Below are 27,467 nucleotides of genomic sequence, written 5' to 3' on the forward strand. Positions count from 1 at the left end.
ATCTTCTTCACAGCAATTTAAAATGATCCATACACATAATTCTAAATGTATTGAATGTATGTTTTTCTCTTTTTCTATATTATTATTATTTTTTTTAAATCAAGCTAAACTTCATTCAATGTGTTTTTCTCCAAATATAATCAAATTACATAGTGATAATTCATTGAGGTGAATTTTAGTTTTGGTAAAGAAAATGTCCACTGTTTCAGTTATGACAAAAATAGCTGATCTAAAGTCCTCATTGTGTTGTTTTCCTTGGTTGTTACTAAATACTTATCGAAATTAGCACCCCCCAAAACTACAACCCTCTCTTAAATAACAGATCAACCCCACATATTGGGACCTTAATGTGTTCTAACGGGTTATGTCGACACGCTTCAGTGGCGCCTGCTATTCGTTGTCCAAGGTGCTGATGTTTATTCTCGACTCTTTTTTTGAGTTTATTATTTTCAATTCATCTCAAACTTAACAGTGTACTTTTCATTGATATCGCACGGTGTCACTGTCACATGGTCATTGCGGAGTTTATGGGCTGGACCTGAATTACAGATCCACCCACTTCACTGTTTTGCTGTGAACAAAAACGTTGGCTGTGGTCGTTGTGGATTGTTTCGATTTAGTTCAACATTTAGGTTTCTAATTGATGTGTTTCAAGTTTTATAGTGATTTTTAACAATTTCGAGTTATTGGATTATTTTTTGCAATCATGGGACAACGATCGTGGCGCGCGAAAAGCTGGTACATCAGCTCTCTATTCACTGTAGCTTTGTGGACAATGGCCTCTGCGCAGCTGAGATATTCTGTCACTGAAGAAGTTACAGAAGGAACCATTGTCGGGAATGTCGCAAAGGATTTGGGTTTGGACAAGAGTGCGCTCAAAGACAGGAAGTATCGCATTGTGTCCGGTGCTGCAGAGTCGCTTTTTCACGTGGATCAGAAAGACGGTAATTTGTATGTGAGCCGTAAGATTGACCGAGAAGAGGTGTGTGAAAAGAGCACTACATGTTTAATAAATCTTAAGACTGTGTTAGAAAACCCGCTGGAGGTGCATTACGTTGGAGTGGAGGTGCAGGACATAAACGACAATGCGCCAATTTTCCCTGAATCGGAAACAACACTGGAGATTTCAGAGTCTGTGCTCCCGGGATTTCGGATTCCTCTCAAAGCAGCAAGAGATTTGGACAGTGGACCATTTTCTATACAGCATTACAAACTTAGCGCAAACGAGCATTTCCGTCTAGATGTTAAAGACAAGGGAGACGATGGAAAAATACCAACATTAATTGTACAAAAACCGTTAGACAGAGAGACAGAGAAGCGGCATGCTTTGGTGCTGACGGCTCTAGATGGCGGAAAACCTCCAAAATCTGGCATCACTGGTATCACCGTTAATGTTCTTGATGTTAACGATAATTTACCTATTTTCATGAACGGCGACTTGTCGGTGATGCTTCATGAAAATGTACCAATTGGAACAACCGTGATACAGGTTAATGCCACTGATTTAGATGAAGGTGCAAACGGAGACGTAATTTATTCGTTTAGTAACAGTGTAAGTCAAAGATTACTGAAACTACTGGAGATAAATCCCACAAGAGGTGAGATACTTGTAAAAGGACAAATTGACTATGAAGAAAAAGATAAATACGAAATTGAAGTGGAGGCATCAGATAAAGGCGTGCCTCCGTTGGCCACACAGAAAAACGTGATTATAAAAATAGTAGACGTGAATGATAATGCGCCTGAGATTGAAGTCACCTCGTTTTCCAGCTCCATTCCTGAAGACTCTAGGCCCGGGACTACTGTGGCTCTGATCAGTGTTAATGACAGAGACTCTGGTCTGAACGGGAAAGTGACATGTACAATAGAAGGAGATGTTCCCTTTACACTGTCTCCTTCCCTACAGGACAAAATGTTTTCACTCGTGACTAAATCCGCTCTGGACAGAGAGACACAGTCACAGTATGTACTGTCCATAGTGGCCACAGATCACGGCCAGCCCTCACTTAAATCTGAAAAGAATATTTTAATTGTAATTTCAGATGTGAACGACAACAGCCCAGAGTTTGTCCTTAAACCTTATAGTTTTTATATCACTGAGGGCAATGAAGCAGGAGCACAGTTGTTTTCAGTTCAAGCTAATGACAAAGATGAAGGTGAAAATGCTCATATTTCTTATCATATTTACAGAGATGGAAGTGCAGAAAATAAAGTGACTTCATTTCTTAATATTAATAGTGAAAATGGTCAAATCACTGCTCTGAAAAGCTTTGACTTTGAGACATTAAAGTCTTTCCAGTTTCAAGTCGTGGCCTCAGACTCTGGGACTCCGTCACTGAGCAGCAACGCGACAGTGCACGTGTTCATCCTGGATCAGAACGACAACGCTCCAGTCATTCTGTATCCAGTCAGGTCTAATGGTTCTGCTGAAGGAGTGGAGGAGATCCCCCGCAATGTGAACGCGGGACACTTGGTGACTAAAGTCAGGGCCTATGACTCTGATATCGGATATAACGGCTGGCTGCTGTTTTCACTGCAGGAAGTGACTGACCACAGTCTGTTTGGGTTGGACCGCTACACAGGACAGATCAGGACACTTCGCTCGTTCACAGAGACAGACGAGGCCGAGCACAAACTCGTCATACTGGTCAAAGACAATGGCAACGTGTCCCTGTCAGCTACAGCTACTGTGCTCGTGAAAGTGGTGGAGCCCAGAGAGGCTTTTGCAGCTTCTGACGTTAAGAGCTCCTCTAAAGACTCTGAGGACACTAACGTGACTTTTTACCTGATGATAACTCTGGCCTCGGTCTCAGCTCTGTTCATTCTCAGTATCATTGTGCTGATTGCAATGCAGTGCTCCAAGTCCAGCACTGACTACACCTCCAAGTACTTACAGGACACAAACTATGACGGGACTCTGTGCCACAGCATCCAGTACAGATCTGGAGACAAGCGCTACATGTTAGTTGGACCCAGAATGAGCGTAGGATCCACTATAGTCCCAGGGAGCCAAGCCAACACACTGGTGCTGCCTGACAGGAGGAGGCCCTCTGAAGAGGTAAATACATTTTCAATATGCACTGATAGTTGGGTTGAACAAGTAACTAACTGACATTTGTATTAAGCTTAACCATCTCTACTGAATGCCAGTGCCACTCTAGACCAGACCCACAGGGAAATATTTGCTTTTCTTTTGTGGAAGAATACAACCAGATCTTTCCAAAAATCTATTATATTCAACTTCAACATGTGTTTAAAATGGAAACTAAGACTGAAGATGAATTTTCAAATCGTGTCCCATATTACCTATGTTCACCTGAGACATATAACATCAACTCAGTGTGCACTGTTTCCTGCCTCTTTACATGTTTATATCTAGTATGCAGCGTTATCCTGTAACTTGTATACTTCCTCCATGGTGCTGAACTGTGTTTCTTTGTACTTGCAACTTTCTCTTGTAAAGGAAGCAACAAATTAATTGCTCAGAGCTAAAACTTGTAACGTGTGGCAGTGGTCCGGCGGAGAGCGCCAGCTATAGCCCTTAACATGTGCTCTGAGATAGCTGAGAGAAGAGCGAGACTTGATGATTTCCACTGATACTTGGTTATTACACATTTAGAAACCATACGATGCCAGGTCTCCACAGCGCCAAGTCTGAATCATACATGAAATAGAAATGAGTCCGTTTAACACAGGTACCGCACATGACTTGAGTTGTCGAGCACAGAGGTTGCTCATATTTCTTATCATATTTACAGAGATGGAAGTGCAGAAAATAAAGTGACTTCATTTCTTAATATTAATAGTGAAAATGGCCAAATCACTGCTCTGAAAAGCTTTGACTTTGAGACATTAAAGTCTTTCCAGTTTCAAGTCGTGGCCTCAGACTCTGGGACTCCGTCACTGAGCAGCAACGCGACAGTGCACGTGTTCATCCTGGATCAGAACGACAACGCTCCAGTCATTCTGTATCCAGTCAGGTCTAATGGTTCTGCTGAAGGAGTGGAGGAGATCCCCCGCAATGTGAACGCGGGACACTTGGTGACTAAAGTCAGGGCCTATGACTCTGATATCGGATATAACGGCTGGCTGCTGTTTTCACTGCAGGAAGTGACTGACCACAGTCTGTTTGGGTTGGACCGCTACACAGGACAGATCAGGACACTTCGCTCGTTCACAGAGACAGACGAGGCCGAGCACAAACTCGTCATACTGGTCAAAGACAATGGCAACGTGTCCCTGTCAGCTACAGCTACTGTGCTCGTGAAAGTGGTGGAGCCCAGAGAGGCTTTTGCAGCTTCTGACGTTAAGAGCTCCTCTAAAGACTCTGAGGACACTAACGTGACTTTTTACCTGATGATAACTCTGGCCTCGGTCTCAGCTCTGTTCATTCTCAGTATCATTGTGCTGATTGCAATGCAGTGCTCCAAGTCCAGCACTGACTACACCTCCAAGTACTTACAGGATACAAACTATGACGGGACTCTGTGCCACAGCATCCAGTACAGATCTGGAGACAAGCGCTACATGTTAGTTGGACCCAGAATGAGCGTAGGATCCACTATAGTCCCAGGGAGCCAAGCCAACACACTGGTGCTGCCTGACAGGAGGAGGCCCTCTGAGGAGGTAAATACATTTTCAATATGCACTGCTAATTAGGTTGAACAAGTAACTAACTGACATTTGTATTAAGCGTGACCATCTCTACTGAATTGCCTGTGCCACTCTAGTCCAGCGTATGACCCAAAGGGAAAGTGCTGATGTGCAAAATAAAGATCAGGTGGATTCAAAAATCTCTTTATCATGGTACGCAGGCCTTTCAAAGCTCTAGAACACACTTTTGTGGATCAGATGATAATTATATTTCATAGCCTCTTTCACAAAATAGTAATTACAGATACGGCTTTTCTTTAAGTGTTTTAACTACATCAAGTAACGGAATCAGAATCCCATCTTTTACAATAGTACCTAAAAATTTGACTTGGAACCAACATGTTTGCAAAGGAATACCAACTTCTGTATGTAATATTTTACATATTTTCTTCCGCTTATGTAGAAGAATACAAACAGATTTTTCCAAAAATGCATTACATTCAACTTTGACATTGGATTTAAAATGGAAAATAACAAAGAAGATGATGTTTACCCATGCTTACCTGAGACATATAACGTGAACTCAGTGTGCATATATATATATATATATATATACCAGGAACAGAAAATGTAAACAATATAGTTTTTATTTATTTTGTATGATGTCACTGTTACGTGATATTTGCAAGTTTTGTAGGCTGTTCTCAAATGAAAATGTAACTTAAAGGCACTATTTGTGAGGGAAACATCTTGTTGTGACTTGGAAGTTTCCGTGCTCAGAGCTAAAGCTGTGTGAAAAAGTGCGGCACGGTCTCTTTCATTTTCATTCTCTGTCTGGTCTCTGTCCATGGTGCTGATTAAGAGATGTTTTCTGTTCTACATCACAAACTAACTCCAGAGTTCATCAAGGCTCACATTAACTCAATGCACAGCGCCTGGTTTAATTATCTGAACATTACATATGAATATTTTCCCTAGCAATTTTGCTTAAGACACAATAAGTGACTGATCTATCATGGTTGACCTCAAGGTGGCACTATTCAGTATAGAAACAGCTACTTAAGTTTGTCCCTCCTCTTACAAAAGCTATTGTTTCCATTCTACTGGAGCGGAGTGGCCACATGTCTTTTCCGTTACTGTACATTTTGCATTTACTACAGCATCTTCATTGCCACTATTTCATATCGGTGTCATTGTAGACAACGATGGGAATTAAACGATCTTTTCTACCAGGAATCAGCTCGTGGATCGCTTTGTGCTCGGCTCTACTGCTGTTTTCTGGGCAATTCGTTTTGGCTCAGATCAGATACTCTGTTCCGGAGGAGGTGAGGGACGGTACTGTTGTTGGAAATGTCGCAAAGGATCTTGGTCTTGATACTGCTTCTTTGGATGAGAGACGGTTCCGTGTTGTTTCTGAGACGAATGAGGCTATTTTTGCTGTAAACTCTGATAATGGCGCTTTGTACGTCCACGGGCGCATTGACAGAGAGCAGCTGTGTCAGGGCAGCGGTACGTGTCTGATGGAGCTGAAGGTTCTGGTGGAAAACCCTTTGGAAGTTCACTATGTTGTTGTAGAAATCACCGATGTAAACGACCACGCGCCCACCTTTCCCAAAAGAAATGAAACCATAGAAATAGCGGAACATACCTTATCTGGAAAACGATTTCAGCTGCACTCTGCTCATGATCCTGACGCAGGGATGAACTCAGTCCGCACGTACAGTTTGTCTGCTAATGAACATTTTGACATTAATATTCGCGAAACTAATGGTGAAAAAATACCATTTCTAGTTTTGAAAAAAATGCTGGACAGAGAAAAAAGCAGTGAACATTCTTTAGTGGTCACAGCGGTTGATGGAGGTAAACCCCAGAGGTCAGGCACACTTAATGTTACCATTATTGTTCTTGATATTAATGATAATAGACCAGTTTTTAGTCAAGAGATTTATGAAATTACAGCGAAAGAAAATCTACAAACAGGCACGTCAATTTTTAAGCTCACAGCTACAGACCCAGACGAAGGAACAAACGGAGAAATTGATTATAGTCTGGCAAAAATATTAAAGCAAAGAATCTATGATATTTTTGAATTAGACACGAAAACAGGAGACATTGTTGTAAAGGGGCACATCGATTACGAAGAAAATGATTTCTATGAATTGGAAGTGCAAGCGTCAGATAAAGGCACACCTCCATTAACAGGTGAATGTAGAGTTATTATAAAAATCATAGATGTAAATGATAATTCTCCAGAAATAGACGTGACTTCTCTGTCAAACACAGTGTCTGAAGACTCCAAACCAGGGACAGTAGTTTCTCTCATTCGCGTCAAAGACAAAGACTCTGGTGTCAATGGTAAAATCATCGCTCACATAACAAACAACGTGCCTTTTGAACTCAAACCCTCGTATAAAGAAAACACATATTCAGTTGTCACTAAGGATTTCCTGGACAGGGAGGAGGTGTCACATTATGACATAACTATAAAAGCCACTGACTGTGGGGAGCCTCCTTTATCCACCACTAAAACTCTGAGTATTCAGATATTAGATGTAAACGACAACAGTCCACAGTTTGAACAAAATCCTCTGTACTTTTATATTGTAGAAAATAACGTGGCAGGGACGTCACTGTTCTCTGTAACTGCATCAGACAAAGACAAGAATGAAAACGCAGATATTTCCTACAGCATTGCGCGTGCAGGACAGGAGAAGGACGTGACGCTCTTTTTAAACGTGAACGCGGAAAATGGTCAAATCACTGCTCTGAAAAGCTTTGACTTTGAGACATTAAAGTCTTTCCAGTTTCAAGTCGTGGCCTCAGACTCTGGGACTCCGTCACTGAGCAGCAACGCGACAGTGCACGTGTTCATCCTGGATCAGAACGACAACGCTCCAGTCATTCTGTATCCAGTCAGGTCTAATGGTTCTGCTGAAGGAGTGGAGGAGATCCCCCGCAATGTGAACGCGGGACACTTGGTGACTAAAGTCAGGGCCTATGACTCTGATATCGGATATAACGGCTGGCTGCTGTTTTCACTGCAGGAAGTGACTGACCACAGTCTGTTTGGGTTGGACCGCTACACAGGACAGATCAGGACACTTCGCTCGTTCACAGAGACAGACGAGGCCGAGCACAAACTCGTCATACTGGTCAAAGACAATGGCAACGTGTCCCTGTCAGCTACAGCTACTGTGCTCGTGAAAGTGGTGGAGCCCAGAGAGGCTTTTGCAGCTTCTGACGTTAAGAGCTCCTCTAAAGACTCTGAGGACACTAACGTGACTTTTTACCTGATGATAACTCTGGCCTCGGTCTCAGCTCTGTTCATTCTCAGTATCATTGTGCTGATTGCAATGCAGTGCTCCAAGTCCAGCACTGACTACACCTCCAAGTACTTACAGGACACAAACTATGACGGGACTCTGTGCCACAGCATCCAGTACAGATCTGGAGACAAGCGCTACATGTTAGTTGGACCCAGAATGAGCGTAGGATCCACTATAGTCCCAGGGAGCCAAGCCAACACACTGGTGCTGCCTGACAGGAGGAGGCCCTCTGAAGAGGTAAATACTTTTTTACGGTATTAGTACACAGGACTTCTACATAAGACAAAACTACACAGTGATCACCGAGTGGAGTGGATTGTTGTTTTTGTAATAATCCACGAGTTAAATGCCGATTTAAAAGTCTTCATTATGTGTTTTTTTTTTTCCCTCATTATCACTACCAAGAGACATGTCTGTTTCTTAGCAAATTAACCCCCCCAAAACCCATACCCCCCGTAAAAACACACACAAAATACCTTAGATATCGTGACTTAAACGTGTCTAAGAGGCTCCGTTGACGCACTTCATTCTCATCTGCTATTCACTATCGAACGTGCTGACATGGGTCTATTGTTTAAACGACTCCCTTGTGAAACTGAGTTAATGGGGATTCTTTTTTCTTTTTTTTCACAAAATACCTCGAATATATCAACGTAGTTTTTATTGATATCGCATGGTGTCACTGTCACATGGTTATTGCGGAGTTTATGGGTTGGTCTTAATTGTCGGTTCCACCCATTTCAACGTTTTGTTGGGAAGAAAAACGTTGACTGTGGTTGGTGTAGATTGTGTTAATGGAGTTCAACGTTTAGGTTTCTAAACTAATGTGATTCCATTTTATAGTAATACAGTTTACAGTTCTCTGTTGTTGGATTATTTTTGCAATCATGGGACAACGATCGTGGCGCGCGAAAAGCTGGTACATCAGCTCTCTATTCACTGTAGCTTTGTGGACAATGGCCTCTGCGCAGCTGAGATATTCTGTCACTGAAGAAGTTACAGAAGGAACCATTGTCGGGAATGTCGCAAAGGATTTGGGTTTGGACAAGAGTGCGCTCAAAGACAGGAAGTATCGCATTGTGTCCGGTGCTGCAGAGTCGCTTTTTCACGTGGATCAGAAAGACGGTAATTTGTATGTGAGCCGTAAGATTGACCGAGAAGAGGTGTGTGAAAAGAGCACTACATGTTTAATAAATCTTAAGACTGTGTTAGAAAACCCGCTGGAGGTGCATTACGTTGGAGTGGAGGTGCAGGACATAAACGACAATGCGCCAATTTTCCCTGAATTGGAAACAACACTGGAGATTTCAGAGTCGGTGTTACCTGGTGTACGGAATTCCTCTGAAAGCAGCGAGAGACCTGGACAGTGGGGCGTTTTCAATACAGCACTACAAACTCAGTGCAAATGAATATTTCCGACTAGAAGTTAAAGATAAATTACACGATGGAAAAATACCAACATTAATTGTACAAAAGTCGCTGGACAGAGAAACGGAAAAACAACATTCCCTTTTGCTGACTGCCATGGATGGCGGAAAACCTCCAAAATCTGGCCAAACGAGGATAATTATAAATGTATTAGACGTGAATGATAACGCTCCTGTTTTTACAAGCAGTGATTTGTCGGTGATGCTTAACGAGAATGTGCCTGTAGGAACAACTGTATTACAGGTTAATGCCACTGATTCAGACGAAGGACCAAACGGAGATGTGGTTTATTCATTTAGTAACAGTGTAAACCAACGATTACTAAATTTATTTGACATTAACTCCAACACAGGTGAAATTATAGTCAAAGGGCAAATAAATTACGAAGAACAAAATACAGTTGAAATCGAAATCGAGGCGTCAGATAAAGGGTTTGCTCCATTGGCCGCACAGAAAAACGTAATAATAAAAATAGTAGACGTGAATGATAATGCGCCTGAGATTGAAGTCACCTCGTTTTCCAGCTCCATTCCTGAAGACTCTAGGCCCGGGACTACTGTGGCTCTGATCAGTGTTAATGACAGAGACTCTGGTCTGAACGGGAAAGTGACATGTACAATAGAAGGAGATGTTCCCTTTACACTGTCTCCTTCCCTACAGGACAAAATGTATTCACTCGTGACTAAATCTGCTCTGGACAGAGAGACACAGTCACAGTATGTACTGTCCATAGTGGCCACAGATCACGGCCAGCCCTCACTTAAATCTGAAAAGAATATTTTAATTGTAATTTCAGATGTGAACGACAACAGCCCAGAGTTTGTCCTTAAACCTTATAGTTTTTATATCACTGAGGGCAATGAAGCAGGAGCACAGTTGTTTTCAGTTCAAGCTAATGACAAAGATGAAGGTGAAAATGCTCATATTTCTTATCATATTTACAGAGATGGAAGTGCGGAACATAAAGTGACTTCATTTCTTAATATTAATAGTGAAAATGGTCAAATCACTGCTCTGAAAAGCTTTGACTTTGAGACATTAAAGTCTTTCCAGTTTCAAGTCGTGGCCTCAGACTCTGGGACTCCGTCACTGAGCAGCAACGCGACAGTGCACGTGTTCATCCTGGATCAGAACGACAACGCTCCAGTCATTCTGTATCCAGTCAGGTCTAATGGTTCTGCTGAAGGAGTGGAGGAGATCCCCCGCAATGTGAACGCGGGACACTTGGTGACTAAAGTCAGGGCCTATGACTCTGATATCGGATATAACGGCTGGCTGCTGTTTTCACTGCAGGAAGTGACTGACCACAGTCTGTTTGGGTTGGACCGCTACACAGGACAGATCAGGACACTTCGCTCGTTCACAGAGACAGACGAGGCCGAGCAGCACAAACTCGTCATACTGGTCAAAGACAATGGCAACGTGTCCCTGTCAGCTACAGCTACTGTGCTCGTGAAAGTGGTGGAGCCCAGAGAGGCTTTTGCAGCTTCTGACGTTAAGAGCTCCTCTAAAGACTCTGAGGACACTAACGTGACTTTTTACCTGATGATAACTCTGGCCTCGGTCTCAGCTCTGTTCATTCTCAGTATCATTGTGCTGATTGCAATGCAGTGCTCCAAGTCCAGCACTGACTACACCTCCAAGTACTTACAGGACACAAACTATGACGGGACTCTGTGCCACAGCATCCAGTACAGATCTGGAGACAAGCGCTACATGTTAGTTGGACCCAGAATGAGCGTAGGATCCACTATAGTCCCAGGGAGCCAAGCCAACACACTGGTGCTGCCTGACAGGAGGAGGCCCTCTGAAGAGGTAAAATGCTGGTACAACGTTTTTAAGGTTTTGTCGATAATTTAATGTGTATTTATTTGCTAGAGTGAATAGAACTTAAAGTTTTACTTTCTGGTGCTGAACAGATCAGTTGTTTTAAAGAGGGAAATCTGCAGCATTTTAAGTAATTAAAAAACAAAACAAACAAAACAAACAAAAAAAAAAAAACTCTTACAACCTTTAGAATGAAATAGGTTTAAACCAGTATTAGCAGCCAATCCCTTCTGTATTCTGTGCATTATTACCCCTAGTTTTCCAGCCTGATTTGAAGGTTTTAGAGAGAGAGACTGGATGTGGCAGCTGACTCTTTCTCTTTGTTTTTGTGGGACAAAGACTATGACTTCAGTCTTGTCAGAGTTTAGCTGGAGAAAGTTGTTTTGCATCCACACACTGATCTGTTGGATGCAGTGGCAGATTTAATCCAGTGATCCATATTCACCTGCTGCCAGTGAGACAGATCTGTGTGCCCTCTGCATATATATCTATATATATTTTCATACATTTGTGGGACACATATTGCTGCATATTAAATGGCCTTACAGCAAGACGTAGAAATTGAACAAAAGGGGTCACATGATCGACCCCGGAGCACCCCGCATGTCAGAGTCATTTGATCTGAGACACAATTTCATCAATGTACTTCCTGTCTTCCAGATAGGTCTTGAACCAGTTTCATGCAGTACCAGATATACCCACTCACTCCTCTAGTCTGTGTAAGAGGATCCCATGATCAACAGTGTCAAAAACAGCGCTTAGATCTAAAAGTCTCAAGACAGAGATTTTGCCTGTGTTTTGTCAGGGTTCAGGCTCATGTCATGTTTCACCTTTAATAAGAGTAGTGTCAGTGCTGAGGTGGGCTCTAAAACTGGACTGGAAAACATCAAAGCAGCTATTCATTTGAAAAAAGTTTGTAAAAAATGTCAGATCTGAGATGGATCAGTAATTGTTCAGTACTGTGGCATCAAGACTGCTCTTCTTTAGGAGAGGCTTGTTGACCATGGTTTTTAAAGCTCTTGGAAATGTTCCAGACTGAAGTGAAGTCACATGTTATCTATGTGAGTGAGTGGTGAGAGCAAACTGTTGAGCAGAGACTTTAGAAATCTACTGGGTGACATATCTGGCAGCATGTAGATGATCTCAGACTGGTGACTGGTGTTATTTGATAGCAGAACTGACGAGTGCTACAAACATATGTCTCTCAAATATGGAAGATATCTCCTTCATCTCCTCTCCAACATTTTCACAACACTGAGGATAAAAAGCTATTTCAGTCCTTTATGTTTTCCCCCTTTTTACATGTAAACTGCCATGTGTGTGTTTTTTTTTTTTTTTTTTTTTTCCAATTGGACGGTGTGTCTCTTTGGATAATCCACCTGACAATCATGCCTACCTGAAATCTATGAGACAGGCTATGGCTCCAGATCTATTCATCTTTGTGCAGTTTTGTCAAAGCATGTGGTTCTGGCTAGTCAGGTCACTATTATCATGAATTATGGTTCTTCTTGTCTGTTGTTATACTAAAGTTACTGTTCATATAACTGAAATTAATTTGTATGTAATGATTTATTAAACAAAAAATAACTAATATGTTTAAAACCAGGTTTTACATTTTATCCAAATCTTCTCTGTATTTAATAATTTAAGTTAAGGAACATGTATGCTGCCAGATATTTCTTTTTGTATTTCAGATGCACTTAAATAACTCTTGTTTGTCTACTTCACTTAGTTTGATTTAGTTTCACTGTAATCAGAAGAGTCATTAAATATTTGTTGATAACCAACAAATGGACCTTCATCTCTCTTCCTCCTCATTTCTTATATGTGCAGGACCATGTGCACTTGGTTTACACCGGAAAGAATCTCGGCTGGAACTGTACACCATTTGGGTCATACTGGTGACTATGAGCAATAATGAGAAGAATTTCTAATAGTTTTTGCTGAAGGTTAGCAGGCTTCATTTTGGGAAATCAGAAATTCAGTTTATCAGTTTCATATATATATAATATATATAATATATATATATATATATATATATATATATATATATATATATATATATATATATATATATGAGTGAGAGACAGAGAAAGAGAGAGACAGAGAGAAAGAGGGTTATAACATAGGCCTGTCACTCAATTAGCAGTGAATCCTGCACCAAGTTGTAAGGATGTCTGTTTCTGGTGTAAACATCAAATAGGACCAAGAATCTGCAACGTAAAGTTAAAAGGATTTATTGTGTAACACAAAGGTAAAGTGACAGTGTAGCTATGGGCTCTCTAGAAAGGACAGGGGGAGAGATGCTTGCGTTTACAGTTTTTATAGTTTGTATGAGTACGTGTGTGTGCATGTATGTGTGTGTATATGTATGAGGGAATACAACATAGTGTTATCTTCATGAGCCCTCAAGGAAAGGAACGGTAGGGCCAAAAAGGCTCACAGTCCTGCCCTGGACTCCTAGCATGTGTAAACTACAGTATGTGTCTCCCGTCCAGACCCCAAGCAATAATGCAGCCGAGTGTGTGTGCTGCTTACTGCTTTTCACTGGTATTGACTTAAAGTGCATTGTTAAAAGTGGATACATTATAAAACTATTTGTTCCTCTTTCCTTTGATATACTGTAGAACATACAAGCATAGCAGTGACATCTCCATTCCCATTCAGAAAAGTTACTTTGTGTGCCATTAAGGTTTTATATATTTTTTTCTGTGGAAGTAACACATTCTGTAGGTTTTCATGCTGTAATGGTGTGAGAATCAGTGCTGCTCCTTGGCATTGTCTTGATTGCTTGATTAGGCTTTTGTGCATTGATTGCAGTTGCAGAATTTCTTTCAGAGTTTTGTTGTTCTTTTGTGATTCCAACTTGAATAATAATAATAATAATAATAATAATAATACAGGAAGAGTTTGACCTGCCATATGTATTAAGTATTATCAAAGTGAAGATAGTAGTGGAGGATTCTCTAGAAGTTAGAATGTAGAAGAGAGACTGAGACTGAGACTGAGAGATTCAGAGGTTGAAGGTTTACTTTGTGGTGTGATTTCAGTTTAACACCTGTGATCTTGATAGAGCTATTGAATGTAAACTTAAGCTAAAATATTTGTTGAAATACTGAAATATTGTTTTAGATGTAAAGTACAACTTGCCAGCTACAAATTGCTGTACATGTAAAAATACATTATTCCTGTTACATAATCAGAGAATTTATGTTTTGATTTGGAAATAATGCTGAAGAATGAAAACGTACTTAAAAAAAAAATCTGTTTCTTGGGAAAATGGTTGTAAAGGGAGAAAAGATTGCAAACCTGGACACACTGTAACCTTGGTAGTGTACATGACTGTGACTCTCAGTTGCTGATATTGTATACCGTAAACATTGCCCTCGATAGACAATAGACAAAGAACATTTACAGAAGGATATAGCAGTGGTTAAAGTCACAGGTCAGAGGTCTACTTTATTGAGGATGGAAATGGCTAATGGTACAAAGATTCTGTTAAAGTGGGGCCTTCATTTCAGTGCCCAACACCTGTGGACCGAGGGCAGGAGCTGGAGGCATTTATGGAGAGGACGCTCAGTGTTTGTGATGATTGTGTTGGCTAATCTGTCATTAAGTTCTGCAATTGGTTTGAGGGTTGGATTTTTTAAAATGCTCTTTATGTGTGAATAACAGTCTTGAGTTCACTGTAAACCCTTATATCTTCTTGAAAATAATGCAACGGAGGTCTCTGTATATAACACAACAAGACAATACAACCACGTCTTCTCTAAATATGATATGTGTAAAGCAGAATGTAATTTTTACCTCATGATAACTATGGCTTTCAGCTGTTATTGTTCTTTTGTAATTTCAATGTTCAAAATCAACTGACGACACTTCTAAATATCTACAGGACACAAACTATGATGGGACACTCTGCCACAGCATTCAGTACAGATCTGGAGACAAACGCTTCATGTTAGTTGGACCCAGAATGAGCGTAGGATCAACAATAGGAGCTGAAGGCCGTGCACACACACTAGCTCACCCTGATAGAAGCCGCACATCTGAAGAGGTAAGAAAGACCCATTTTTTAAGGTAGTAGTAGTAGTAAGTAGGTGATGAGATTCAAATGTTTTGGTGCATAAAAAGTTGGTGCATAAAACTGTAATATTACAATATATAATGAAAGATGAACAAATAAAAATAAATATATAGGCCTACATTAAATTACAGAGGCATCGTAAAACTACAGCTATGTTTGCAGATAGAAACTGCTAAATTTGGAAAATTCTTCTATTTGAAGTGTTCACTTGCAAAAACAGATATCCCAGTTAAAAAAAAAACAAAAAAAACATTGTAAACGTATTTTACAGATATTATTAATAAAAATAATGTCTTGTGGATTTTATCAGAGGGATGGAATAATATTTGTGATTGCATTAAAATACATTTGGCTTTTGAAAACTATAAACCTCTTAAGATTTATACATGCCACTTATCTGTGTTTGCAAATTAATTCTTCAGTTGCTTTTTCTTTTTGCCTGTTATTATAATGGAAACAACGGTGAGTTTATAGTCAAAGAATTGATTAATTATATTAGGTGTCACAGTATAAATAAAGCTATGAACCACCAAGCCATACCATTTATGACACAGAGCATTATTGCATCTCATTACAAATGCATGCTGTGTGTGTTTGTCTTGTCTGTGTCAAAATGCATTTGACCACAATGACCATTTGAAGACAATGCTCGATTATAATGATGCTTCACCTTCACTGTGTAAAGCTTTGTGTCTCTGTTGGGTAGTGTACAGAGAAGTGAATGACCAGTGGTGAGATGAGAGCCTGTAGCTGTTAAGCAGTGAGTTAGATTATTCAGTCTGTACAAAAGGGGCATAATGCATCAAAAATACTGATTAGGATAAGTATTACTGTTTTATACCAATATTTCAGTGTGTTTAAGTTGGAAAACACAATGGTATCAATCTGTTTAGTGCAGAAGATTGCCTTGTCTCAAAAATAGGTCATGTATACTACGTGTGTGAACGACTGCATGCTAGGTTTTCTGATTCTCTGATGAACACTGTTGCCAATAGCAACGCACTCAAGATCCACCTCTCTGTTCTGGTTTGTACAGCCTCAGTGTGCTGCAGTCTTAGCAACAGCAGCAGAAGAGGATGTGAGGAGGGTGCAGCTAAGAAGAGAAGGGGAGGGGGGGCTTTTGTTCACAATGTTTAATCAAAAATTTATTCAACATAAATATCTGTGGTCTATCTGCCTTGTAGACAGACAATGTGGATCTAGGCAGAGATGTGGTTACAATTTGCAGAGGAGGAAAAATAATCATTGGAATAAGTAGGTCAGTTTAAGCTTTGCAACACTGTGTGAATTATTTGTTGCAGATTATGTCCAGATTCAAGTGAGATTATAATAAAATGGTCTGTGTCAAATTGCACATATTGTATTTTTCACTAGGCTTCTCTGGATTTATTTGCTTCACCTACATTTTCACCAGTGACTTGTGAAAATGCTCAGGTCGACAGCTTTGCCTGCTTGTTTGAATTGATCTGGCTACTTGGGCTGAGCTGCTGTTTTGTTTGCATGTTTATTGCATCATCCTCACTGCAGTGGCTTTTTGAGTTGTTTTTTCTGTTGCTTATCTAACATTATTTGTGCTGTTTTAGGTAAGAGTAAAAAGGTCAAATCTAATTCTGTCATGTACTGAGAGACGACACAGTTTCACTAACCTTGTGCTAAATGTATCTTCAGTAAAATGGAATAACAGTATATTTGGTAATACTTTAATCTTTAAGTAGCTTTAATAAAGAAATATGCTAGGCTATGTTGTGTTAAGTTAGGATATGTTATGTTAGGATTCAGGCTTAGTAACACAGCTAAACAAATTATGAATTAAGGTCAATGCTTTAAAAAAGGGTATTTAATGTGTAGTTATTATAAATATATGTCATGTCTATGTTAGAATTAAACACATTTTAAGATACATTTTACTTTTATTTTATTTTTACACTGCTGAATTGGGTTACCTTAAAATGCTATATCTTTCCTGTACTGAATTGCTCTCCTCTCCACATTGATATGGCCAGTTTGTCCCCACCCATCTACCCCCCTCCCCCATGTCTCCTCTCACGGCCTGGTTTTTGCTGCTTTTATGCTTGCCCTTGGTTCAGTTCTTCCACTTGCCAGCGTGGCTCCACCCTGTTGTTTTCTGTAGTCTCGTCTCTTGCTCTGCCACATGCTTTGTAGCTTCGTTGCCTTATGCCTTCGGGCTTGTACATGGCTGCTTCTGGTGCATTGACTGTTATGTGTCAGTGGGGCACGATCTCGGCCATTACTGCAGCACAGGACCCCTCCGCTCTCGTTGGGATCAGGCAGCTAAATAGGGATGCTAACCTCGTTTATGCGCAGTGTGCAACGCAATGAAGACAGCCCCTTCCTTTGTGTTCACACTTCTCAAAGACACACGGTGCTCACACGCGTCACATTAAAGAGGCTATGCTTTCAGAGGAGCAGTAAAAATCAACATGTAACATAATAACTTCTGCTAAAGGGATTCCAACTGCATATTTGATTGTGTAAGTAACATTGTGTAGTTGCTTTGATCACAAACATGTCCTTTTTGCTTGAAATAAATACATAATGTTATATTTGAGTTCCCAGGTTTATAAAATAACACATTGAGAATTTGCTGTTTCCAACAGTATCTAAAGAAAACAATCCTGCAAAACTTATTTTAATTATTATTATAACTTAAAGGTGTAAATTTGTAGTGAGGGGAGGTCCGTCACCCTGCTTATTGGCATGAAGATGTTTGTGTCTCTGTTTGGACGCTTCTGCTTGGACATTGAACTGGAACTTGGCCTAGTTGTGTCAGTTATTGTCTCCACTGAGATAGATACGTTTATTGCCATACTGTGGAAAATTCCAGGCAAAAATATGTGATTTTTTGTACAGCAAAAGATTTCAGAAGTCAGCATAATATTGATAATCTTTCGGTGTTCCTTTCATCACCTAATATTATTGGAGGGCACTGCACAGCCATACTTCAATGTATAGAAAATGTAGTCCAAAGGGAAAAATTATATAATTAATGATAATTTACAGACCAGGTTTTAGCGCAACATGTTTTTCTGTATTGCCACAAATAATCTGAGTTCACTAGCAAGGACCACCTCATTATGATGCAAATATGAATGTATTAAGCAATATTAGTGTTATACAAGCTGATGTCCAAAAGAAGAGCCATTTGACTTTGAGACTCTGAACATCCTTTGTACCTGTGAGATAGAAGGAATAAGAACAGGCCTGGGTCTACAGGGGTGCAAAAGGGTGCATTGCAACTTCAGTTAAAACTATTTGCACCCTCATTTCAGGCACCTAAAATAATTTCACCTAACAGAAGCATATTATTTTTGCAAATTTGAAACTCATGGGCACTCTTAATCAATGTGGTCTGAATAAATGAGAAGATGGAGAGAAAGGGGAGCTTGTGGTACACAGTGAGGAGGCGTGTGTGAAGTGTGGCCATCTGAAGATAACATAACTTTACATCATATAATAAAAGATGAGGTGTTTGTTTAATCAAAAATCAAAAATGATGTAGGTCAGAATATTATCTGTAATCTGTCTTTAAGAACTAAAATATAATACCGACCAAAAATACTGACAGTTTTAGAAGCAAAATTAAACGGTTTCAGTCAATTTCAATTCAGTCTATACGATAAACCCCTAATTGTTGCTTTTTATATTATCTATCACTCAGCAAAGTTCACTTCATAAAACCTGCTGCACAAGGAATAATAATGTATCAGACATGTGTAATTCATATTGTTTGGAAATGTGAATCAGTATAAATGTGACCTTTTGACATCCCTAGTCACAAATACATTAGTTTAAGTGGTAAATGAAGTTGTCTTTGTGCGCTGGACTTAATGAATACTAGAACTAGAAAAGCACTCAGAGAGCGCAGACCTCCGCCAAGGACTACCCCCATTTTTTATATAAATTGCGATAAAATCAGTCTTCTGGATCAGATCCGGATCAGCCTTTGGAATATGAAAGAGGATCCCATTGTCCATCCCTGAGTCAAATTTCATGGGGTTTGGTCAATAATTAACCGAGATATTGAGAAACTAAATTTTTGGCCCCATTTACCACAATGTTAACTAAAATTTCAAAGTGATCCAGAATCCAGGATTTCTTCCGGATCACCCCCAAAATGAAATCAGTTATGTTGCTAACAGGCAAACAAACAAACAGACAAACAAACGCCGGCAAAAACATAACCTTCTTGGCGGAGGTAACTAAAACAGAACAGACTGCTAATACTATGTTACCTCTTTGCATAACCAGTGTTTCTATTGCAAATTTTTACTTCTATTTCCCGTCAATACCATGATCACAAAAAGCTACCTCATAACTACTACCGACAAATACCAGACCTTGTTTTACTAAATAAAACATTAACAAAACACTTTAAGGGTACATATATTAGGGCATGTTTGTTGTTGTTGTTGTTGTTGTTTTTTTCTCTGTATACCATGAAGAGAAACATACTTTTTTTCAATGTTGCACGCAAAATGTAAATACATGTATTTATAATTTGATGAAAAGATGACGAACATTAACAATATTTTAGGCTTGGTAAAATATTGTGCCAACTGTATGTTTGCTTTAGTGGTGAACCTTTTTGTAATATATTTTTATGTGATTGTGCAGTGCAGATTTATTATTATTTTTCTATGTTCAGTGGTTCATTCAAGTGTACTGGCAGTATTATGTTTTGGGGCCATCTATTTTTCGTATATTACTTAATTTTATTGTTACAGGCCTACTTTTCTTTTGTTAGATAACACTTATTAACACTACTTCTTATAGGAGGTTTTATGTTTTTATGTAAAAGTGTCTGATGGGTAAATCTCACCCGCTCTCACACAAATGTATCTTCCGCGGTAGTAGCATTCAAGTCTCATCTCTTCAGACTCCATTGCTGCAGGCTGAATGACTTCTGTAGCGTGAAGTTTCATACAGGCAAGAGTTATGTGGCTTTGTGGCGTATTAGCTTTTCAGCCTCTGTCAAACTAATCATACTTACAGTGAGTATTGTTCAGTGAGTTGCTGTTTAATGATGTTTATACGTGACTGTTTATTTGTCTGGAACAAGTCTTGAATGGAGTAGTAGTCTTTTTCTTTTTTTCTAGTCTTTTTTCTTTATTTTGAATCAACAGAGTAAAGCAGATGCGTGCCTGTACAGCTCTTGTTTGGTATTAGAGCCCAGACAACCATAACATCTGCTCCTGCGCTTAGGTCATTACTGCACGCCTGAAGGACTGAACAGACAGTGGGGTCAGCATTGGTAGGCCCGTCACGATAACAACTATATCAGCTTATCATTCAATATACAAAAGCTAGAACAATATTTTTTTGGGCACAATATTCATCCTGTGCACATTTTATTTGCACTACTGGGACATTTTTTGTTATTTTTTTGACTATGTGATAAGATTTAAACTGTAAAAGGTTAAATTGATAACTTCTATGACTTATTAAAGATGCAAACTGAGTAGTGTAGTGTTTCATTCTGCTGTTTATTTATGACAGCTCATGATTTGTTAACAATATTTTACATTTAGAGCAGATTTTGTGTTTTAAATCTGCTCTCAGGTTATTGTGTCAGTGGTGTAAAGTAGTTTATCATTTATATTTACTTCAACAATGTTTCGCATTTTAAAATGTTTTATTGTGCCAGGGCTAAGCGTTGGGAGGGCATCATCAGCAAAATAAGCAAGGTCACAACTGGCTGAGAGACTTTGCTGACTCTCCACAGCTGGACAGCCACAGAAAGAGCAAAGTGCAATCAAATCTTGTATTGAATAATGTATGAATTGGACAAGGAAATCCACAGTAATCTGTTTGCTCACTGAATGAAGACTTTGTAAGAGGATTGGTGTTTGACTACTGGATTCTTGCACTGCTCAATATGGGGCAGGCTGACTGTTACTACATTTCCCTGTGATTAGTATCATATGTTGTGCTTAGTTCTGGCTGAGCTCAGATCGGATCAGATGTAGGTCTATAGCTGGAGACAGAATTCAGCCGCTGGATGCTTCTTATTGCCCAGGGACTTTCTGTCTACAAACCCCTTACTCATTTTGCATATTTTACCATTACAATTACCATTTTTAATGTCTATTAGTATCTGGGTATTGATTTTTAAACAACCTTTATATAGAGTAATCTGCAATTTACATGTGAGAATGAACCTTATCTTAGCATTATTCATATTATCTACATTTTATTAGGATTAATTTGGTAATAGTGACGTACAGTATTTTCATGAACGGTAACCTACTTTTATTTTATTGGTTTTACTGATTACAATGTTCTCAAAATATTTAAATAATATATGATTCAAAACATTTATTATGATGTACCTGTAACAGATCCAACTGAAAAGAAGAGGTTCTCACAGCACTGGGGAATTTTCCATGATTATCAAAATCTGTTTTTATTTTGGTTTGAATTAATCCTGATTTAAGATCCTGGAGGTGTAATATTTCATGTAACTGAATGTGGCATTAATGCTGAGAGAGCAGGCTGAGGTGTCTTGTTGAATTTACATATTGAAAAATGATCATCATTTAGATTTAGCTTTAGAAAAAATAATACATATAATATACCAATGTTTTCATTTTTGTTTTAAAGGTACTGTATTTGCGCAAACAATTGTTTTGTGTCGTCAGTGTGTAGCTAGCGTCATGTGATCATTGTATCTGTTATATCTGAACAGCGAGTGAATCATATCATCCCACATTCAGTCTGTTATTCATTTATTTTTAGTCAAACCATCTGTCAGGCATCTGTGCCAGAAATGGGGAATTTCAGTAATGTAAATCTAAATTAATCTAAAGCTTTTGCAGTTGTAGGGAAAATCTGAATGCTACTATGGCACATTTCTTTGTGTGTGTGTTGAAATGATACCCCTGCCATATTTTGTAGTGTGTGAATGTAACAATGGGTCATGGGTGTGGAAAGATGACTAACTGGTGCACCGCTCTCTCCTCCCACAGAATAGATCACTCTGTCAGCCTCTTGCATTTTTGTTCCCACTATTAAAAACCTACACTTTTCAGATATGAAGCCTCAGACATAAATACAGCATCTTTCTTCCTTATTGCGTCTCCTCTTCATGCCTTTCATTTTAATGATCATCATTTCCCCGTAAGGCCCTTTTCTAGTAGTTTTTCCTCTCTTACGCCCCCTCGTGGATAAATATGTGTCAGTTGTCTATTTTCCAATTTGTCAACACAGAAACTGCTATGTTTACAATAAGATCTTCAAGCATCGTCTAATTTCATAAAGCATTTAGTTAACTTGTGCTCATTCTACTAATATGGGCTTGTCATTGTCCTACAGTTTTAAGGATAATTGGATGAAATACGTTTTCATTAAATTGACACATATTGAAGGGTTTAATAACTTGATAACTGCTCAACAGACAAACTCCATTAAACTAATGTCTAACCTTGTTCCATTCTTTCAATGCTGTCGTGTTCCCAGTAGTCCTGGATTAAGGGCACAGTTCAGTGAAGAGGTAGTTTTCCTCTGATGACTCTCTAATAGAATTATAGAGCATAATGTGTGGTTTTGAAAGGATCATTCCGTAGGTGATTTGTTGAGGCTCATGTTCAAATATTCAGAGATGTACACATCATGTTTTAGCTGCTGAGGTTTCTTTGGGATGGTTTTATATGACCAAATCTTACAGTTTTAATTGAGGATTTCATAAGATCTTAAATCTTATTTAAGATTTTATGAAAGTGGAAGATGGTCTTGCTGTTTTGGAGCCTTAGCCCACTTGCCAAGATCATTTGCCATCTTAATTGTTATTATTTCATAAATAGCTTTCTTCATGTTCTGTGAAAAGTAGAGCACCAGCATCAAACATTTGAAGTGCCTCTAAAGGTCTTCTACAGGCCAGTCCTCGTCTATAATTCAGACATGTTTTTTTCTAGGCCAAACCCACAGCCCATTTCCACCTGCAGTGCTCTTCACATGCAGCACTGCAGCCTGCTGCATTTTACTGCATGAGTCACACGGTTTAAAAATAGCCTCACTGCTGTGCCCCTGCACTTACAATATATTTTTACAATATCGAGGTGTTGATACAGCATAATAGTCTGAAATGTTTTCTAAACCTGCAAGTGGTGAATGGTTCTCTCATGTCACACACACTCTATATATAAATAAATAGATCTATCTATCTATCTATCTATATTTATATATACGTATATATAGACATATGGAGAGAGATATAGATGGATAGGTAGGTAGGTAGATAGGTAGATTAGGTTAGGGTTAGGTCTCTAAGTCAGCAGAGCTTTGTATAAGGAAAACATGCTATTGTCAACAAAGAAATTAGCTCAAGTGCTCCTCCTTGTGGCAGCACTGAATTGCTGTCCTGAATTTAGACACTATATGTGTGTCACATGCATTTTAATATTGATTAGTAGTGACGAGTAAAAAACTGTTTCAGTGTCACTATTGATCTTTGCAAAGTATGTCCTGTCCCATTTTTCACCCACATCTAATTCAGAACCTACAGATGTACAGTTCCTAGTGCACTTTTGATGGACAAATCTGGCTTAAGCATGCCTGACTGAAAGAAGATTTATTTGTAATCCATGAAAAGTATATATATATAGTTTAACCTTTTTATGACCCTGTTTTGTAGTGAGACTAGACTTGACACTTTGAAACCTCATCATAATAGTAATACAAATACAAATCGGTCACTTTTTTTTTGTTAAAACTTCTCGTCATCTATAGTGTAAAAAGTACAAACAATTTTTAATACATCCTGTGTACGAGGGCATTGACAGAGTCTGTATCAGTGTCACCATGGATACAGCACAGGAGTGAATCAATTACTGGTGCTTCCCAGGGGAACTGCATTTGTCTCTAGGCTGAGGCCCAGCCAATCACTGTAAAGTCTTGAGGTGACATTGATTCTCCCCAACAAATCACATTTACACAATCACTTCCTTGTAGGTATATTACATTTTATTCTGTTGACGTGCCTGATTAATGGTCTTTCTACCTACACAACTGACCAAAGGAAGCATATGTCTGTGCCTCGTTTCATAACACACAGTTACCTTTCTATATAACTAACAATTTAAAGCTTTAATTGTGACGGTGTTATAACATTAACATTTCAAACTCTAATAACATGAACCTATACCACTGTGGAGTGGCACCGATTGTATTTGTTGTTTTACAGTGGTGTAAGAGATGTGATTTGGTGCCATTTGTTTCCAAATGAGTGGACTGTATTGTGCCTCTAGTCTCATGGGAAGATGCACGTTTTTTTTTTTTTTTTTTTTTTTCTTTGTCCTGGTTTTAATCTGTCTTGCTCATGCCACACCCTCTTTTGTTTACCTTCTTCCTAAAAATCAAACAAAAAAACAAACAAAAAAAGTAAAAAACATGCATCTCTTTGTACATGTAAACAAGCGTCTCTTTGTACATGTATTTCTTATGCTAAGTTTTTCTAATGTTAACCTTAATTCATACATTAAAAGGACATTATGGTAGTTTGTAAAGATATAGCCACTGCGTTTGGGTGTGGATGTTACACAGACCTGCAGAGGCGTAGAATATTGGGGAAGGACAATATAATACAAGTAAACAGCTTCCAGATCTCCGTGCTGCAATGATCTCACTATGACATCAGTAAGACAGTCAGCACATGTGGGCGGATGTTGTGTGTGCTCAAAGGGTGGGGGTGGTCTGAAGTCCCAGAAGGCACTGTGGCTACTGGGTAGGGCATGGCAGTATGGAAAGGTCAGCCCTTTATTAGGTGATAGGGGACTAATTCTGCTATTGATATACAGTCTCAGATAAGACATCATGCAGTTGCACAGCAGCATCGTCAATGCAGCACAAGTGTAAACAATTTCTGATGTTCTATGAGATTTAGACTGCAGAATTAATTGGATATTATATGTTATTTCAGTAAAATGAAAGAATTGGCTGACAGCTTTCAGAAAACAAGCCTGTGCCGGCTCATGGGTGTGGGTGTGTGCACATGCGTTATGTCGGTTCTAGGGATGGCGTTGCTATGGAGATCCAGCAGGAGGACAGAGAGAGAGAGAGGGAGTGAGGAGGGGGGACTCGCCCTAAAGCATTCTTTGGCAGCCCCCTCCCCCCTTCAGATGACATATATACAGGACATTCAATGCACTACAAAAATGTTGTTCTTAAAAACATGCATACGTTAAGAGGGGTGATATTTTGTTGATGTGGTGTGAGTCTATAAATAATTCAGTAAGTTTGAAGTCCTGCTGTCACCCTGTGCTAATGCTTTTCCTCCCAACACACTCACAGTCCTGAGTATTACACTTTGTATTGAAAGATTATGTTATGATCTTAGCAGTGGAGAAGTGAACTTTTATTATAAATCAATGTCCCTTTATAGTCAGTAGATATTGACAAATGTACTTTACGCTCTTATTTGAATATTGTTTTTAATATTGTTTACAGGTACGCTTCCGTATGGCAGTGGAGGATTAGGTGGCAAGCTGTGTGTTGAGCATCACCTTCATCTTGTGGCAAAGTCAGTGTCCATCCCATGGCTGTCTGGACGTGCACTGTAGTAGGCTACACTCTCACTGTGCTTTTCTGCTGTAATTACAACTATTTCTGTAAATATCCACAAAATGCATGTTGACAATAGTATTAATTGTGATTTGTAAATTAATCTCTCATTCATTAAAACTAAAGATCTTTGAAAACAATATATTTGCTTTCTGCTAAGGGAATAGTTCAGTGTTTTAAGTAAGTATAGTGTATTACCTAGAAGTGGAGAACAGTGCTAACAGGGACTAAACTACTTATAAGATATTATATGATATTTTTGATGCATTGTATTAAAAGTGCACTGTGTAACTTTTGTGGTGGAGTATCCGCCATCTGCTTGTCTCCATTGTGGTGTTATTGCTGCCTGAAATGTTCTACAGAATGGCAGTAAACAAATACAGCTTGTATTGATTCAATTACAGGTGTTTTTATTTTTGCACAACCACAGCAAAAACATGCATTATTTTTGTGGGCAGGTCCACTTCTCCACAGATCTGACCTGTAATGTGGCCTGTTGATGTGGCCTGCTTGATAGAGATAGTTTAATTTAAAGTCATACCATAGATCATTTCAGTGAAACAAAAACAAGGAATCAGAGTGGGGGACCTTCTGCCAGAAAAGTTACACAGTGCACTTTTAAGCTCCTTATTACAAAATAAGGTATGAGTAATACAGTGTAATATGACATGTTGAATAGCTGAATGTATACCTTTTCTTGCATGCTAAATGTTATTTTCAACACAAGCAGTAATGTATCTTGCTTTTTGGACAATGAAGAAGGACCGATTTTATACTTTTATTTGATATTGCACAAGCCACGTGTTTTAAGGGCTTTGTAATGCTGTGGGTGTCAAGTGATGTGCCATGTCTTGGGGTCTTTTGGCAAAGCAAAAGAGTGATGTAAAATACTTCTTGTTTACTTCTGTAAAGTTTACTCCCTGTTATATTTACTGCTGTGTGCTTTTAGAGTAAGGAGCGGGTTGTAAAAGTATAACTTAGGTAATACACTGTAAACACACTTATTTATGTATAATTTTCTACTAAAAACAAAACACTAAACTATTCCTTGTGTATATAAAGGTAATAATATTGATGTGACGCTATCAGCAAGTGGCAGAGCACAACCCTGCAATATGTCTCATTTGTGTGTTTTCTGTGTCAACTTCATTGTAGCAGTGATGTGCACGTGATTTTATTAAAAAGACATTGCTATAGGATTGATGCTATGGACTCTGACCTTCAAATAAACTATGGATCAGTTTTATTCATTGTATCCTGTATAAATGCCAAGGAGAGCTTTGTGTGTGCAAGTGCCATTGTTTCCACTACATTAAAATAATTGAACACACAGATTTTCATGGTGAGCTATCATTTATTATTGTTATTACTGTTATTATGGTGTTTCAGGTCATTGGAGATTGCAGCTGTGGAGGTTATTAATATTTGCAAATCAAATCATGCTCCCAGATGAAAGGACATGGGCTTTGAATCCAGGGCATAATCCCAGGATTAAACGGGTGGTGGGAGTTTCCATAGACTTGTTCCTGTAAAAATAAATGTGTGCTGAATTCCATCAAAAAGATTTGTTGTTATAACATACCTTTATATATACCTTTGCATAAACATAGCCTATATTAATGTAATATTCA

The 27,467-nt window shown here is 39.0% G+C and overlaps 1 protein-coding gene and 1 pseudogene across 1 annotated transcript; both read left to right on the forward strand.

Moving 5' to 3' along the window:
* Positions 1–706: 706 nt before the first annotated feature.
* LOC129410572 (protocadherin Fat 4-like) lies at positions 707–8,180 on the forward strand. The gene is made up of 3 exons (XM_055159046.1): positions 707–3,100; positions 3,868–4,626; positions 5,793–8,180. Exons 1-3 carry the CDS (start codon positions 707–709, stop codon positions 8,178–8,180), a joined length of 5,541 nt encoding a protein of 1,846 aa, XP_055015021.1.
* Positions 8,181–8,711: 531 nt separating this feature from the next.
* On the forward strand, positions 8,712–27,157 carry LOC129410726 (protocadherin alpha-8-like; annotated as a pseudogene).
* Positions 27,158–27,467: the final 310 nt, after the last annotated feature.

Source organism: Boleophthalmus pectinirostris, unplaced genomic scaffold (assembly GCF_026225935.1).
Source record: "Boleophthalmus pectinirostris isolate CB_2022bp ecotype Guang Dong unplaced genomic scaffold, ASM2622593v1 HiC_scaffold_23, whole genome shotgun sequence".
Taxonomy (NCBI): domain Eukaryota; kingdom Metazoa; phylum Chordata; class Actinopteri; order Gobiiformes; family Gobiidae; genus Boleophthalmus; species Boleophthalmus pectinirostris.